The sequence below is a fragment of the Halichoerus grypus genome, chromosome 14 (assembly GCF_964656455.1).
Source record: "Halichoerus grypus chromosome 14, mHalGry1.hap1.1, whole genome shotgun sequence".
Lineage (NCBI taxonomy): Eukaryota > Metazoa > Chordata > Mammalia > Carnivora > Phocidae > Halichoerus > Halichoerus grypus.
The window spans coordinates 71890346-71903434 of record NC_135725.1 but is presented as its reverse complement, the minus strand read 5'-3'; the positions used below and the strand labels follow the sequence as shown (position 1 = coordinate 71903434).

Below are 13089 nucleotides of genomic sequence, written 5' to 3'. Positions count from 1 at the left end.
AGTTCTATATGAATCCTGTTATTTTTTTAAAGATTTATTTATTTATTTGAGAGAGAATGAGAGAGCAGGCACATGAGCAGGAGTCACAGAGGAAGAAGGAGAGACAATCTCCAGCAGGTTCCATGCTGAGCACGGAGCCCAGTGCAGGACATGATCTCATGACCCTGAGATCACGACCTGAGCCAAAAGCAGGAGTTGGATGCTCAACCAACTGCACCACCCAGGCACCCCTATATAAATCCTATTCTTTATCTGTGGGGTTTTTTCTTTTTCTTTCTAAGTTATCAAATAAAATATATTGATATCTGTATCTACCAGTTTTCAGGGAAGTCTGTTCACTGATAGATACAGATATCAATATATGTAATAATTTAGTAAATTATATAGGAATCTTTCAAATCAGGTTGCTCAGTATGAGCACTTCTGCCCCCCAGAAATATTTGTATTTTTCATATGCCCCAGGGGAAAAGCATATAATAAAATATATAAAAATATCAACAGTTTTATCCCTGTGGTGGAATTAGAACTATTATTTTCTTTTTGCTTATTTGTGTTTTCTAATTTTCTGCAAAGAACTTGTACCATGTATTTAGTAATTTAGAAAGAGAAAGAAAAAAATCCCACAAAGAATAGGATTTGCATCTTCACAAAATCCCTAGATGATTTCTTTTTTTTTTTAAGATTTTATTTATTTATTTGAGAGAGAGAGAGCAAGAGAGTGGGGTGAAGGGCAGAGGGAGAAGCAGACTCCCTGCTGAGCAGGGAGCCCGATGTGGGACTCGATCCTGGGATTCCAGGATCATGACTTGAGCCAAAGGCAGACCCCCAACCAACTGAGCCACCCAGGTGCCCTCCATAGATGATTTCTATGCACATTAGTTTGGAAACACTGCCTTAGACCTATGGCTTTTAGCCTTAGGCACATTGGAGCATCCTACGGAGCTTTGAAAAATCCCTTGCCCAGATAAATCAGTTAAGTCAAATCTCTGGGGGTGGGACCCCACATCAATATGTTTTTAAAGCTCCCAGGTAATTCCAAGATCCATAGTCCCGGTGTATGGAGCACTCACCAAGCTGGATGAAGCCCAGAGGAGTCGGTTAGCACCTAATCCACTAGCTCTCAACCCTGAGTGACCATTAGAAACCATATGGGGAGCTTTTAATACCAAAAGTTAGGTCACAACACAGAGATTGTGATTCATTTGGTCTGAGATAGGGCTTGTTCATTTATACCCCCAGCATTATTAACAACAAAAGGTGGCAATATACATAAAGATAGCTAGAGTCAACAGGCAAAATACCAATCTTTAATTGCCTACATGCATAAATCAAAACTTATACATGCTGGGTTTTTTTCCTCCTTCAAAGCATATTTTTGTGTTTCACATAGGAGTAGGCTTTAATATTTTATATGATGCATTGAGTACCTTTAGCAATTGTAGGAGGATTGGAAGAAGCATTTAATACGAGGCTTTCATTTTTCTTTCTAGAGACCAGGTGTGAAGCTCCACTTGGGTTTCTGAACGGAGAAGCCAAGGTTGAAAACACTACTACTGGACCCACGGTGGTGTATTCCTGCAATAGAGGGTACAGCCTTGAAGGGGCACCTGAGGCGTACTGCACTGAACACGGAGCTTGGAGCTACCCACTTCCTCTCTGCAAACGTGTGTGTTGACTCTAGAGGTTTTCATGAGATTCAGTTTCGTGAGTAGTTTCCCAAATGTCTAAACATAGAGGACACTCCACTGAGTGACATTGGCCCAGAGAAAGTGATCTGTGCATATCCAAACCAAATACTGTGGGGTGTTTTTTAAAGATTTTATTTATTTATTTGAGAGACAGAGAGAGAGAGAGAGCATGAGCAGGGGGAGGGATGGAGGAAGAGGGAGAAGCAGACTTCCCACTGAGCAAGGAACCCAATGCGGGGCTCCATCCCAGGACCCCGAGATCATGACCTGAGCCGAAGGCGGACGCTTAACCAACTGAGCCACCCAGGCGCCCCTACTATGGGGTATTTTTAAAATCTATTCATATAGATTTTATATATATGGAATATCCAGTCGGAGAATCAGCTTTCATCAGATTCCTTGGATTATTACAGGTAGTCCAAGGCACTAATAAAAAAAATGTGCTTAATGAAAAAATTTTGACATAAATGTATAAGGAATTTGATTAAGGATGTGAAAAGGGTGAAGAAAGAATATATTAATGTGCAATTTTAATACGATAAAGTATATATAAATATAGTGAATGAAGATAACTAGTTATAAGCATCAGAATGAAAACAATATTCACATGCAAGATCTAAATTGAGAGGGTTCTGGTTATTGTTTAAAGTATTATAATGCAGTAACTGAGTCTTTAGGATTCAGCTGATGCCTGCTTCACTCATAAAGACTTTTTTGAAAATCAGAAAAACCGAAACTGCTGAAATATGTTGATGTGTGTCATACACTTGCACTAAGAAATCCTTGTGTTTTAATCATTTTTTGGTTTTGCTTCCAATGTATAAAATGAATCCATTTTTATGAATAAGACTTGCAAACTCTACAATTTAAGTTATAATATTCTGTGTAAGTAGTGTGAATCTGAAGTTTTATTCAGCTCACTTAGAAAAGTCTGATGATTCTCTAGGGCGTCCTTCTGAAGGATGTTCAATAAAAGAAAGTAAAGTGACAATGAGATTTTACTCTGCATTCCTAATATTCTTCAAAGACCAAAGGAATGTTTAATGCACTCCCTGATTTCTAACACACCTTTTCTTTCCCCAGTGTTGGGCCATAATTTCAAACAACTATTTAATTTGCCATCTTAGAATTTTAGGACAATGTGTTAGTGGTTGAATAACTTGAGGTTTTCAGATCTGATCTGATCTTTTTTTTTTAATGATTTTTATTTATTTATTTGTCAGAGAGAGAGAGAGAGCACAAGTGGGGGGAGCAGCAGAGGGAGAGGGAGAAGCAGGCTCCCCACCGAGCAGGGAGCCCGATGTGGGACTCGATCCCAGGACCCTGGGATCATGACCTGAGCCGAAGGCAGACGCTTAACGACTGAGCCACCCAGGCGTCCCAGATCTGATCTGATCTTATCCTTAAAAATAATTTCATGTGGATGCAAAACACATTTTTTTAATGTTTGAAGTTCTGTATTTTTAAGCCTCATATTATCATCACTGAGAACCCAGCTCCAGAGGGCTCATCATACTCTGCCTTTAAAGAAATAAATTAAGAAGAGAAGGAGAATATCAGTAAGCATTTTTTTTCTGTTTAACAGCAAATCCATGTCCTGTTCCTTTTGTGATTCCCGAGAATGCCCTGCTTTCTGAAAAGGAGTTTTATGTTGATCAGAACGTGTCCATCAAGTGTAGGGAAGGCTTCCTGCTTCAAGGCCAAGGCATCATTACCTGTAACCCCGACGAGACGTGGACGCTGACAAGTGCCAAATGTGAGAGTAAGTAAATGGACAGGTGGATTCAGCTCATTTCATTAGTGCAGAATGTTTTCTCATCCTTGTGAGATATTTTCAATCAAGTAACTTAAATGTAGATATTTATATCTCTGTTTTATGGTTATCAGCTTCTCTGTTGACAATTTTTAAAATTAAAAAAAAAAAAAGGTCTTTGAATTCCAAACATAAAAAGAAAAAACTTTCCAGAAATAGGCTAAAACCTATCTGGCCAGGATTCACTGAACAGATTTTCAAAATACGTCCTTCTGGGAATGAGCAAAATATTAAATCTAAAATATATTTTTTTCCCAGGGCACCTGGCTGGCTCAGTGGATAGAGGATGCAGCTCTTGATCTCAGGGTCATGAATTTCGAGCCCCAGGTTGAGCGTAGAGATTACTTTTAAAAAATTAAATAAAATACATATTTTTCCCATATTCTGAGAGTCTCCAAACTATCCTTTAACAGGCTATGGATGCTTTGCAATACAAAAATTATTCCACAGTGGTTCTCTAACTTGAACCATCTAGAAGACTTGTTTAAAACAGATTTCTGGGCCCCTCTCTGGAATGTCTGATTCAGTACTCTGGGGTGAGGCCTGAGAATGTGCATTTCAAACAAGTTCCCAGGTGTGGCTGCTGGAGATACTGGTCCTGGAACAACAGTTTGAGAACCTCTGGGCTAGCACCATGTTGATACATAACACACAATCCGGCAGCATCTCTTGCTGCCTTGTGATAACTCTTGACATCTCTTCACACACACTTCCTGCACTTAAAACATCTCCCCTGCCCAACTTCCTACCCTCCGGCTCCCTTGTGGTCCAAGCTACTCCCTCTGTAGCAATCAATTAATAAATATTCATTGAGTCTAACCAGATGCAGGACACTGGGCTACATAGTATAGGAACATATCATGCCTGCAATAACCATCTTCAGAACACTTGTACTCCAATTAAGAAGAAATGGGTGTGTGAAGGCCATGGGAATTGTGGAGTCAGAGAAGACCTGGGTTTGAATTCTGTCCTCAAAACTTTCTAAGTCTAAACTTATGCCCGTGCCCTAACTTCTTTGAGCCTTAGGGCTCTCATGTGTTAATAGCCCCAATAACACCTATCTTACAGGTTTGTTTTGAAGAATAAATAAATCGGTGTATTTATTTCAGCAACATCTCCTGATAGGAGGAAATACACCAATAGCCCAAGTGCCTGAATTTTCAACTAGCGGTCTATCACAGCATTAGAATTTTGATTTTACTCCAGGAAATATGTACTATACTTTTAGCCTTATAAAGTCTACTCCAAGTGAAATGGGAGAACTATGTTATGTATAAGCTTTGACCACCAGCCTGAACTAAAGCAGGCCAAGTGGCCTGATTCTGCACACGTATCCCCACGTTGGTCTCAGCTCCCTGAGACGTACCACTCAGAGCACTGGAAGGCAGAGTAAGGAGAGACATGCACTCTGGTGCATGCTTCCTGATTCCTCCATATTCTTGAGAGGCTCAGGGGTTGCCTCTGAGAGAAGGAGACAGTTTCTACCCCTGTTTGCTATCCTCAATCCCTCTTTTGCATTTTTTATTAAACAGAAAGCCTGTGGCTTAGAAGAAAATCTCTTCCCTGAGGGACATGAGCAACAACTTACCTCATTCTTTTCACCTCGTCCTGATAATTATCTTTATGAATCAGTGATTAAAATTTAGCGTGTGTGGGAATCACCTAGGGAGTGTAGGTAAGATGCAGACTTACAAACTAGAAACTCCCGATATTTTCACTTCTAGCAAGAACCCAAGATGATTCCCGTATAGGTCGTCTGAAATCCGTGCTTTGGTCACTTCAGTAATCCAGCCATCAGCTCGCCATGATCTTTCTATCTGCCGCTCCCCCAGCCTGGAAGCTCTTTCCCTCTGATCTACTCAAGCTCTAGAGCCTAGTTAAATGCCACTTTCACTGCAATTTGTACCCTGATAATCCTAAGCATAATTAGTCACATTCACTTTGATTTTCCTATAGTAGAGTATCCCCCAGGCCTGTACAACAGCTCTTTTTAAGTTGTCCATCATTCTGCTACTTGTCTGAACAATGGGACCACATTTTCTTTATTGGTTTCTTTCCAGTTTCTGATCCACAGTAGGCATTAATACATATTTGATATCTAACTCACTGAATTAACGTTTGTAACCACCTTAGAAGGAGAAGAAAATTCAGAAAAAACATACACATTGTCATCCCCTCTGACAAGTTCTTAATAGTATTATGACCACAAAGTGACCTTTTAGAATTCATGGAGAGTCATCCAAAAGTTAGACTTATACAAACAGGATACTGATTGGAGTCCCAGCTCCAATCCAGTCCTTGTTTTGTGAGCCACCCCAAAATAACTCTAGTTATCTCAAGGCTTCTCAAGGCAAAATTAGTTATAAAATTTTTTATTTAAATATACAGTACACGTCACTTCTAAAAGAGAGGATTATCATTCAATCTCACATATTTCAAAAGCAAAGAGTCACTGTGTTACCGTCTTGAAAAGAAGGAAACTGATGTGAAACCTTGAAACCTCAAATGTCATAAACCTCATCAAGGGGTGTAAACAGTATGGACAGGCCAGAGACAATACTCATTTATTCATTTTTCGAACATGTCTTGAGAGCCCACTGCATACCAGGTGCTGTCCTAGGCACTAATAAAATGGCCTTGATGGAATATACAGTAGTGCAATTCATGATCTTTACTCTAAAATAGTAGACCACAAATAACCCCCATGCTTCTCCCTTTCTAATTTGATCAGCATCCTGCATGAACGTTCTCTTGGAAGCCACCTCTTTGGCAATCCACAAAAGCTCATTCTTGGGCTCCTAGAGACTTCTTGCCTGAGTAAAAAAAAAAAAAAAAAGAAGCTCAGCTTCAGCATTTGAATCAGAAGGCAAAACCTTTGACCCTGCACATCTCATTTTTCTAGACAGCAGCAGATTATGCTTTTAGTTCCTACTATCTTTTAGTTATTATACAGGTGAAAAGGTAACTTTATATATTTTATCTTTGCTCTTTAAATTAATTCAGTCTTTGAGAGGAGACTGTGTTCTCTTCCATCCACTGGCTGGGTCAGTAGCACAGGCTTCATTGTGGTTTTGTTTCCCTGTAGAAATATCCTGTGGTCCACCAACTCATGTAGAAAACGCGATTGCTCGAGGCATACATTATCAGTATGGGGACATGATCACCTACTCGTGTTACAGTGGATACATGTTGGAGGGTTCCCTAAGGAGTGTTTGCCTAGAGAACGGAACCTGGACATCACCTCCTGTTTGCAGAGGTAAGGGAATCTTTGAACGGTTATTTCTCAGGGAAGCTGTAGGGAAATGCATATCAAAGTCTGATAAGGCCAACAGCTAGTATGCAGCTCTTTTACTTTTCCTTGGCTTTAAATTTTCCCTTGACATCTATGTCATTTTCCTTAACTTTATGGGTTTGAGTTTTGAAAGCTTTCATACAGAACTGTGGCCCAGCACACGGCCCTTTCCTGAGTCGATCATGGCTCCTCAGTTCAAGTGTTCTCTCAGAGTATTCTCCAGCTGCTAGGGGAGCTGTGTTATGTGTGAGCCATGAGGGCACTTCTTGGACAGTCAGGTAGTTCCAGCAGATTCCAGTTCTACCCCCCATCCTGGGCAGACTCCTAGCCTTGCTGGAGATGGGGTAGCCCGTCTGGTGGGCAGAGTAAGACACAGGAGGTACTGGGCAGCCCTAGGGAGGTGGAGCCCACCCCAGGGTCTCCCTGGCCATGTTGGGGGCTGGTGACAGGCACTCCATCCATGCTCATATCAGCACTGCTGTCCCTTCACTTGCTGGATTGAATTTGCCAACCCAAGGATGAATTTTGTGTGTGAATTCAATAAAATATCCTTGGGGGAACAAGGGAACAAGGTTCTGTGCTTAAAATTCTGCAACATTGAAAGAGGTAGATAACGAGGCATCCTAGTAGGTCCTAAAACTTACACTTTTTTACAAACCATAATGATTGTTCCAGTCTACAAATACTTACTGAAAGTCAAGAGCTATGCTAGTGAACAAGACAAACATAACCAAGGAACTAAAAGAAAAATCAAATTGCTGAGTAGGTTTTCCACATGGCCACATGGGCCATGGTCAGATTTGGATTTGGGGTGAAAAGGCCAGAGTCTTTAATGACCCGTTGGGGCTGAGAGAATTGAGGAAATCAATGAATGCATGGCATGAGCCTCAAGAGAGGCAAGGGTGATTGCAGGAGAAGGGAGATGAACTGTCTGAAAGCAACAGTGAGAAGCGAGATCCCTAACACATGAGATGTAAGAGAATGAGAGGGCAGCGGAGGAGGTGACATCCTCATAGAATAGCCCAGGCTTCGCTTCAAATCAGCAGTTAAATGAGAGATGCGTCTGCTGGCTGGCTTGTTTGTTCCTTCACGTGCTTGTTTTAAGACACTGAGTGACAGTGGCAGCACCAAAGAGCTATCAACCAGACCATCAAAGGGCACCTTGGGAAGGGCATTCTCAGGTCTTCTGAAAGAGGCATTTCCCCTGGTCCAGACCAAAAGAGGTTACCTTTTGTCTAAACCACCTTGTCCCCTTCTGCCCTGAATCCCCAGATGACTAAAATTTTGAAAGCCATATTCTCAGAACTACCCAAGTTGATTTATGCCCCTTTCCAAGAGCCCTCACGTCCCTGACTGAATCTTGAGATTCAGTTTTGTTTCTCTTCCGTAAAGCTTGCCTCTAGGAAATGTTATGAAATGTAAACAAGGAATCCTATTTTCCAACAAATACCCTTCCATAATTCCCTGGGTTTATAATCCATCCTGCTTCTTTTCTAGCTGTCTGTCGATTCCCATGTCAGAATGGAGGTATCTGCCAACGCCCCAATGCTTGTTCCTGTCCAGATGGCTGGATGGGGCGCCTCTGTGAAGAACGTGAGTCTGTCCTCAGACCTTACATGTTATGTCCTTAAATCTTACTTTGAGTCCTGATAATTTGCCTGGAAGCTGCCAACTCAGGGGACTGGCTTTACTGGTAGAGGAATTTATTCGCTTAAATCCTGCAGCAGACCAGACAAGAGGGCCTAGAGTCAATCTGAATATGTCAATTAGTTGCAAAAGAGCTAGGATATAGGTGACCTTGAAAATATAGTGATCGTGATCCACCCAGAGCCATCTCCACATGCCTCCTGTCACAAATTCCCAAGAATCCTCTTGAGAAGGACCTTATAATAGAGGGTTTCCCAGCCTATGTCTTCCCTATCTCAAGTCCATTTTTGTGCTGTGCCTCTCATTGCTGCAGTTGTGATAAATTCATGGTGTTGCATAACACCGTACTTTGTATGTAGTATTTGCAGCCCACCATTCACTCTTTTTCATTAGGGGTAGTTCTTCCCAACTAAGAAAATAGGGAAAGTGGGCACTCCGGTATCTATACAATGTTTAGTAAATTAATATAGAATTTTGATCCTTATAAAAATATGTTTGAATTTGAACTTTCAGGAGAATGGAAATAAGTGGTTTTAAATGTTTTTTTTAATGTCTAAACTGTAGACATTTGTTCCAATATCTTAAATATATATATATGTGAGGATAAAATGATTTCATGTTTCATTGGGAGTGGTGTCTGTAAATCACATTAGGAGTCATTTGGGTGATGACCATTGGTCTGTATCAGTTTTCTTGAAGGCCAGACATGTTATAAGAGATTCTAAAACTGTTTTAAGTGTAACTATTGCAACTAATCTAGAAAGGAAAATATACGATGGAAATAAATTTGGCTGCTAACAACTCACCAAAGCAAGTATTCTCACAATGATTAAGAAAGAAGAGAAATTATGTTTTTCCTCCCTCTTCTCCCCAATCATTCCTTCCCATTTAGGGCTCCCAAACTTGACCTGCTATAATGCTAAGAGTCCAAAGACCAGGGAAACATTTACCCTGGGGGACCCTTACAGCAAGCCTAGCTGAGCTCACTGAGCATGTGCCTGCCCTCCTGCATTAGACCAGGGCTTCCCAAGCTTTAGTGTGCATACAAACCATCTGCGAGATGTTAAATGCAGACTCTGATTTAGTAGTTCTGGGTTGGGACCTGAGATTCTGCATTTCTAGCCAGCTCCTAGGTAATGCCAGTGCTATTGGCTTGAGAACTGTGCTTTGAGTAGGAAGCCAAGAGACAATCTCACTCCTTTTAAACAGACTGTTCCTCTTTAAAGAGCTCAGTAATTTCTAGGAAAAATTATTGTCATGGAGGGTGTAAGGGAGGCCTGATTCAGTCACCATCAGGCCTCTGCTCCAAGGAAATAGAGTGAGTTGTCCCATCACTGCTAATGTGTTGCCCAAACCAGCACAGGATAGCCCCTCTGACCCCATGCTTACATTTAATTCAGGACAGTAAGAGAGCCTCGAGACAGCCAAACCCTCTTGAGCACTTCATGTAATTTGAAAAGGAAATTTGAAATGATAATAAATGGAGAACATTCTGCTTATTCTGTGAAGAGAAAGCAAAGCACTTAGCAGACATTGATTACGGTATATCCTTTCTAAAAGAGTGCATTTGGCCCTAGAGTCATTTCATGAGGCTAAAGGCCCACCCTTACTTTCCTGATTGTGTTTACCGATTAATAAACAGAACACATCCAGGGAGACTATCCGGTGGGTCATTCAAGGTTTTACTCTTCCTGGAAAACACTTGAACATACCTGAATGTGTATATTTTGATTAAATCCGTTTTTGGTCTCCTTTCTAGCAATATGCATTCTCCCCTGTTTGAATGGTGGTCGCTGTGTGGCCCCTTATCAGTGTGACTGCCCACCTGGCTGGACAGGGTCCCGCTGTCATACAGGTAGGTTTTTCTCTCGGGTTTGTTTTCTTGTGGATTTGGCTCAATGAGGCCGCCAAGGACAGTGGTGAGTGTGACTCAGATTCAGAGGTGGCAGGGAAACAAAAGGGTGCCAGAGCCTCTCAAGAATTCCTCAGGATGGTCTCTTGAATGATAGGCTCAATGCTGAAGTCTATGGCTGCATCAGAGGTACCTGTCAGGGTCACAAACCAAAGAAGAGCATCTAAGTCAACTCAGTTGTCAGCCTCCTTCACGTCATCTGCTCCGCTTTGCAGTGTATCGAGAAGACGTGCAGAGGTTCGGAAGAATATTTATTTCCATCCCTGTGAAACCGGATTACTAACTTCGTGGTAACTATTCAGAAAGAACAAGGCTCTAAATAAATACCATTTGAGTTAAATCAAAGGTTCTTCATAGACAACAGTACCAAACTGTTGTTGATTGGTGACAAGCACGTCCCCTTAACCACTCTTACCTATCTCAAATACGACATTTACTTTTCTATACTTTGAGGTCTTCATTGTTGGATCATCCAACTGTCCTTGCCTTCACTAGATTATGTGCCACTTGAGGGCAGGGATATCTCTTTGTGATCATTACATGCCCAGTACCTCGGATAGCGCCTGCCTATGATAGGTTTCTCATGTTGAAAAATGAATGTTTAAAATGACAGGTTTTCACCTTTGTTAAAAAGTCTGACATTTTTAGGCAACTGTTAAAAGAATAGAACTTGCTGTATTGATCTGGTATTCTAACTCTCCACCATCCCTCCTGTAAACAATACTCATACCACCTCTGGTGGGGGGGAGGGGCGCTGAAACAAAAGCCAGAACAGGTGTGTGGGCACCAGAGCTTGTTATGAGCTCTAAGGCTGGGTGGCCATATAACTTAGCTTTCAAACTCGGACATTTTTGAGAGCGGAAAGGGTACTGTTGATAAGTAAACTAAGGAAATGGGAGTGACATGTACTGTCACCGCAAAATCAGATGTGTCGGCCCCCTACCGGAAGCCGGAACAGCCATCTGTGAATGTAGAAAAGGAAAAATCTACTGGAGGTTGAATGTGAAGCTTTTATTTGAAAATCTAAAAGCAATCTATAGAGCATTTGTTTGTAACAAATCAACTTAGAGGTTTTATCTGCATTTCCCAAATTGAAGTCATGTGCAAATGCTTCGGGCCATTTCCCAGCCATCTTACTTTGCAGGTGGTGGTCCCACTCTTCCAGGTGGAGGCATCCTTGATTCTCCCACTCCTTCCGCTGAGATTCCCAGTATCAGCACCTTTCTGCTTCTCTCTGCACAGTACCTCCTCCATCCTACTCGGTCCCCACTGTCACCAGCTAGTAAAAGATCTCTTCTTGGAGTCACCCTCAGAGTCTACTGGTTGATCATCCTGTCCCTCCACTTCCAAGCTAAACATCATTATGTACGCCTTTCGGTGTATCTTTTTGCCCTATTTCAGAACCTAAAATGGTACCCTATTGTCTCCACATCCAGCCCAAATTTTTCGGCACAAATACTTCTGACTTCCAAGGCTCTGCATAGACTGGCTTTAGCACACCTGGTAAAACTCAACTTTCATCCAACCAATCACACTCTGTTCCCTGCAGTGATGGCTTCCTTGTTACCCCCATCGCTCAGCACAGGCTCGTGGTTTCCCTCTTTCCCCTACCTCTTCAAACCTTATCCAACCTCAAAAGCCCTGCCTAAGTTTCCTCTTATCTCCAAACTTGCTTTATACCACAATAATCTATTTTCTAACATCCCATTTCTATAGATATGACTCAATTAGGTACAATCTCCATTGATCTGATTTTTCTGTACTTCTTTTAGCTCCTTGGCTCCCTAACTAGCATAAGCTCCCTAATGACACTGAGCCACATAGTGTTCCTTTCTTGGAGCAGCTACCTCAGCACATATCCTGCTCACATGTCCTACATACTAAGCATACAACAGTGTATGAAACAGGAGCTCCTGCCCTCCAGAATTTAACCTAGAAAAACAGGAAGGATGCAGAATGGCCTATAAGTAGATAACTGCAGGCTAATTGAATTCTCTGGAAAGGGTGAAGACGGGTACACTACCCAAGTGCAGACATTCAGGAGTCTTCATAAGCATAGACTCAGAAGAAGAGCAAGAGTAGTCACCAGGAGAAAGATCATTCTAGTCAAAAGCATGGAAGCATAACACATGTGTGTTCAGCATAGTAGAACTGAAGCTGTAGAGGGAATGTAGAGGTGTGACTGGAAATGAAGCTGCAGAGAGGGGCAGAGCCAGAGAAGGAAATGCATTGTATGCCGAATTCAAGATGCTGGATTATGTCCTATGAGCAACGGAAGCCTCTGAAGGGTTTTAAGCAGGAAAGTCACATGATGAGATTTTCTTTTAGAAAAGTGATTTTGGCGGCAGTATGGAAAATGAAGACTTAACAATTGGGAGTCCACTTAGGCAGTTAACAAAGCAGAATTGGCAAGATGTAATGAAGTCTGGAAAAATGATAACTGAAAAGGGTGGATTTGAGAGAAGTTAGGGAGGTGTCTCACTACTTGGTTATAGATTTGTTGTGGGAGTAAAAGTCTGAGATGAATCAAGACTGATACATGTTTTGGGCCCCTGAGGGGAAGGTACTGCCGTTTACTGAGATAGAAAACCCAAGAGGAGCAGGTCTGAAGGTACAGATGAGGAGTTAAGCATGCACATGCTGAGTTCGAGGAGCCTGTGAAACATACCAGGGAGAGCTCTGATCAGCAGCTGAATGATGGTTTGGGTTCCCAGAAGATACATGTAGATTGAAGATA

General features: G+C 41.7%; 1 protein-coding gene across 1 annotated transcript in view; it reads left to right on the top strand.

Annotated features, from left to right (window-relative positions):
• SVEP1 (sushi, von Willebrand factor type A, EGF and pentraxin domain containing 1) overlaps nt 1-13089 on the top strand; it is a 193061-nt gene that overhangs the window by 173124 nt on the left and 6848 nt on the right. Inside the window, exons 42-46 of the mRNA XM_036090877.2 lie at nt 1491-1664; nt 3274-3450; nt 6587-6757; nt 8291-8386; nt 10200-10295. Of these exons, the coding sequence (XP_035946770.2) occupies nt 1491-1664; nt 3274-3450; nt 6587-6757; nt 8291-8386; nt 10200-10295 (714 nt within the window). The remainder of the gene's footprint in view (nt 1-1490; nt 1665-3273; nt 3451-6586; nt 6758-8290; nt 8387-10199; nt 10296-13089) is intronic.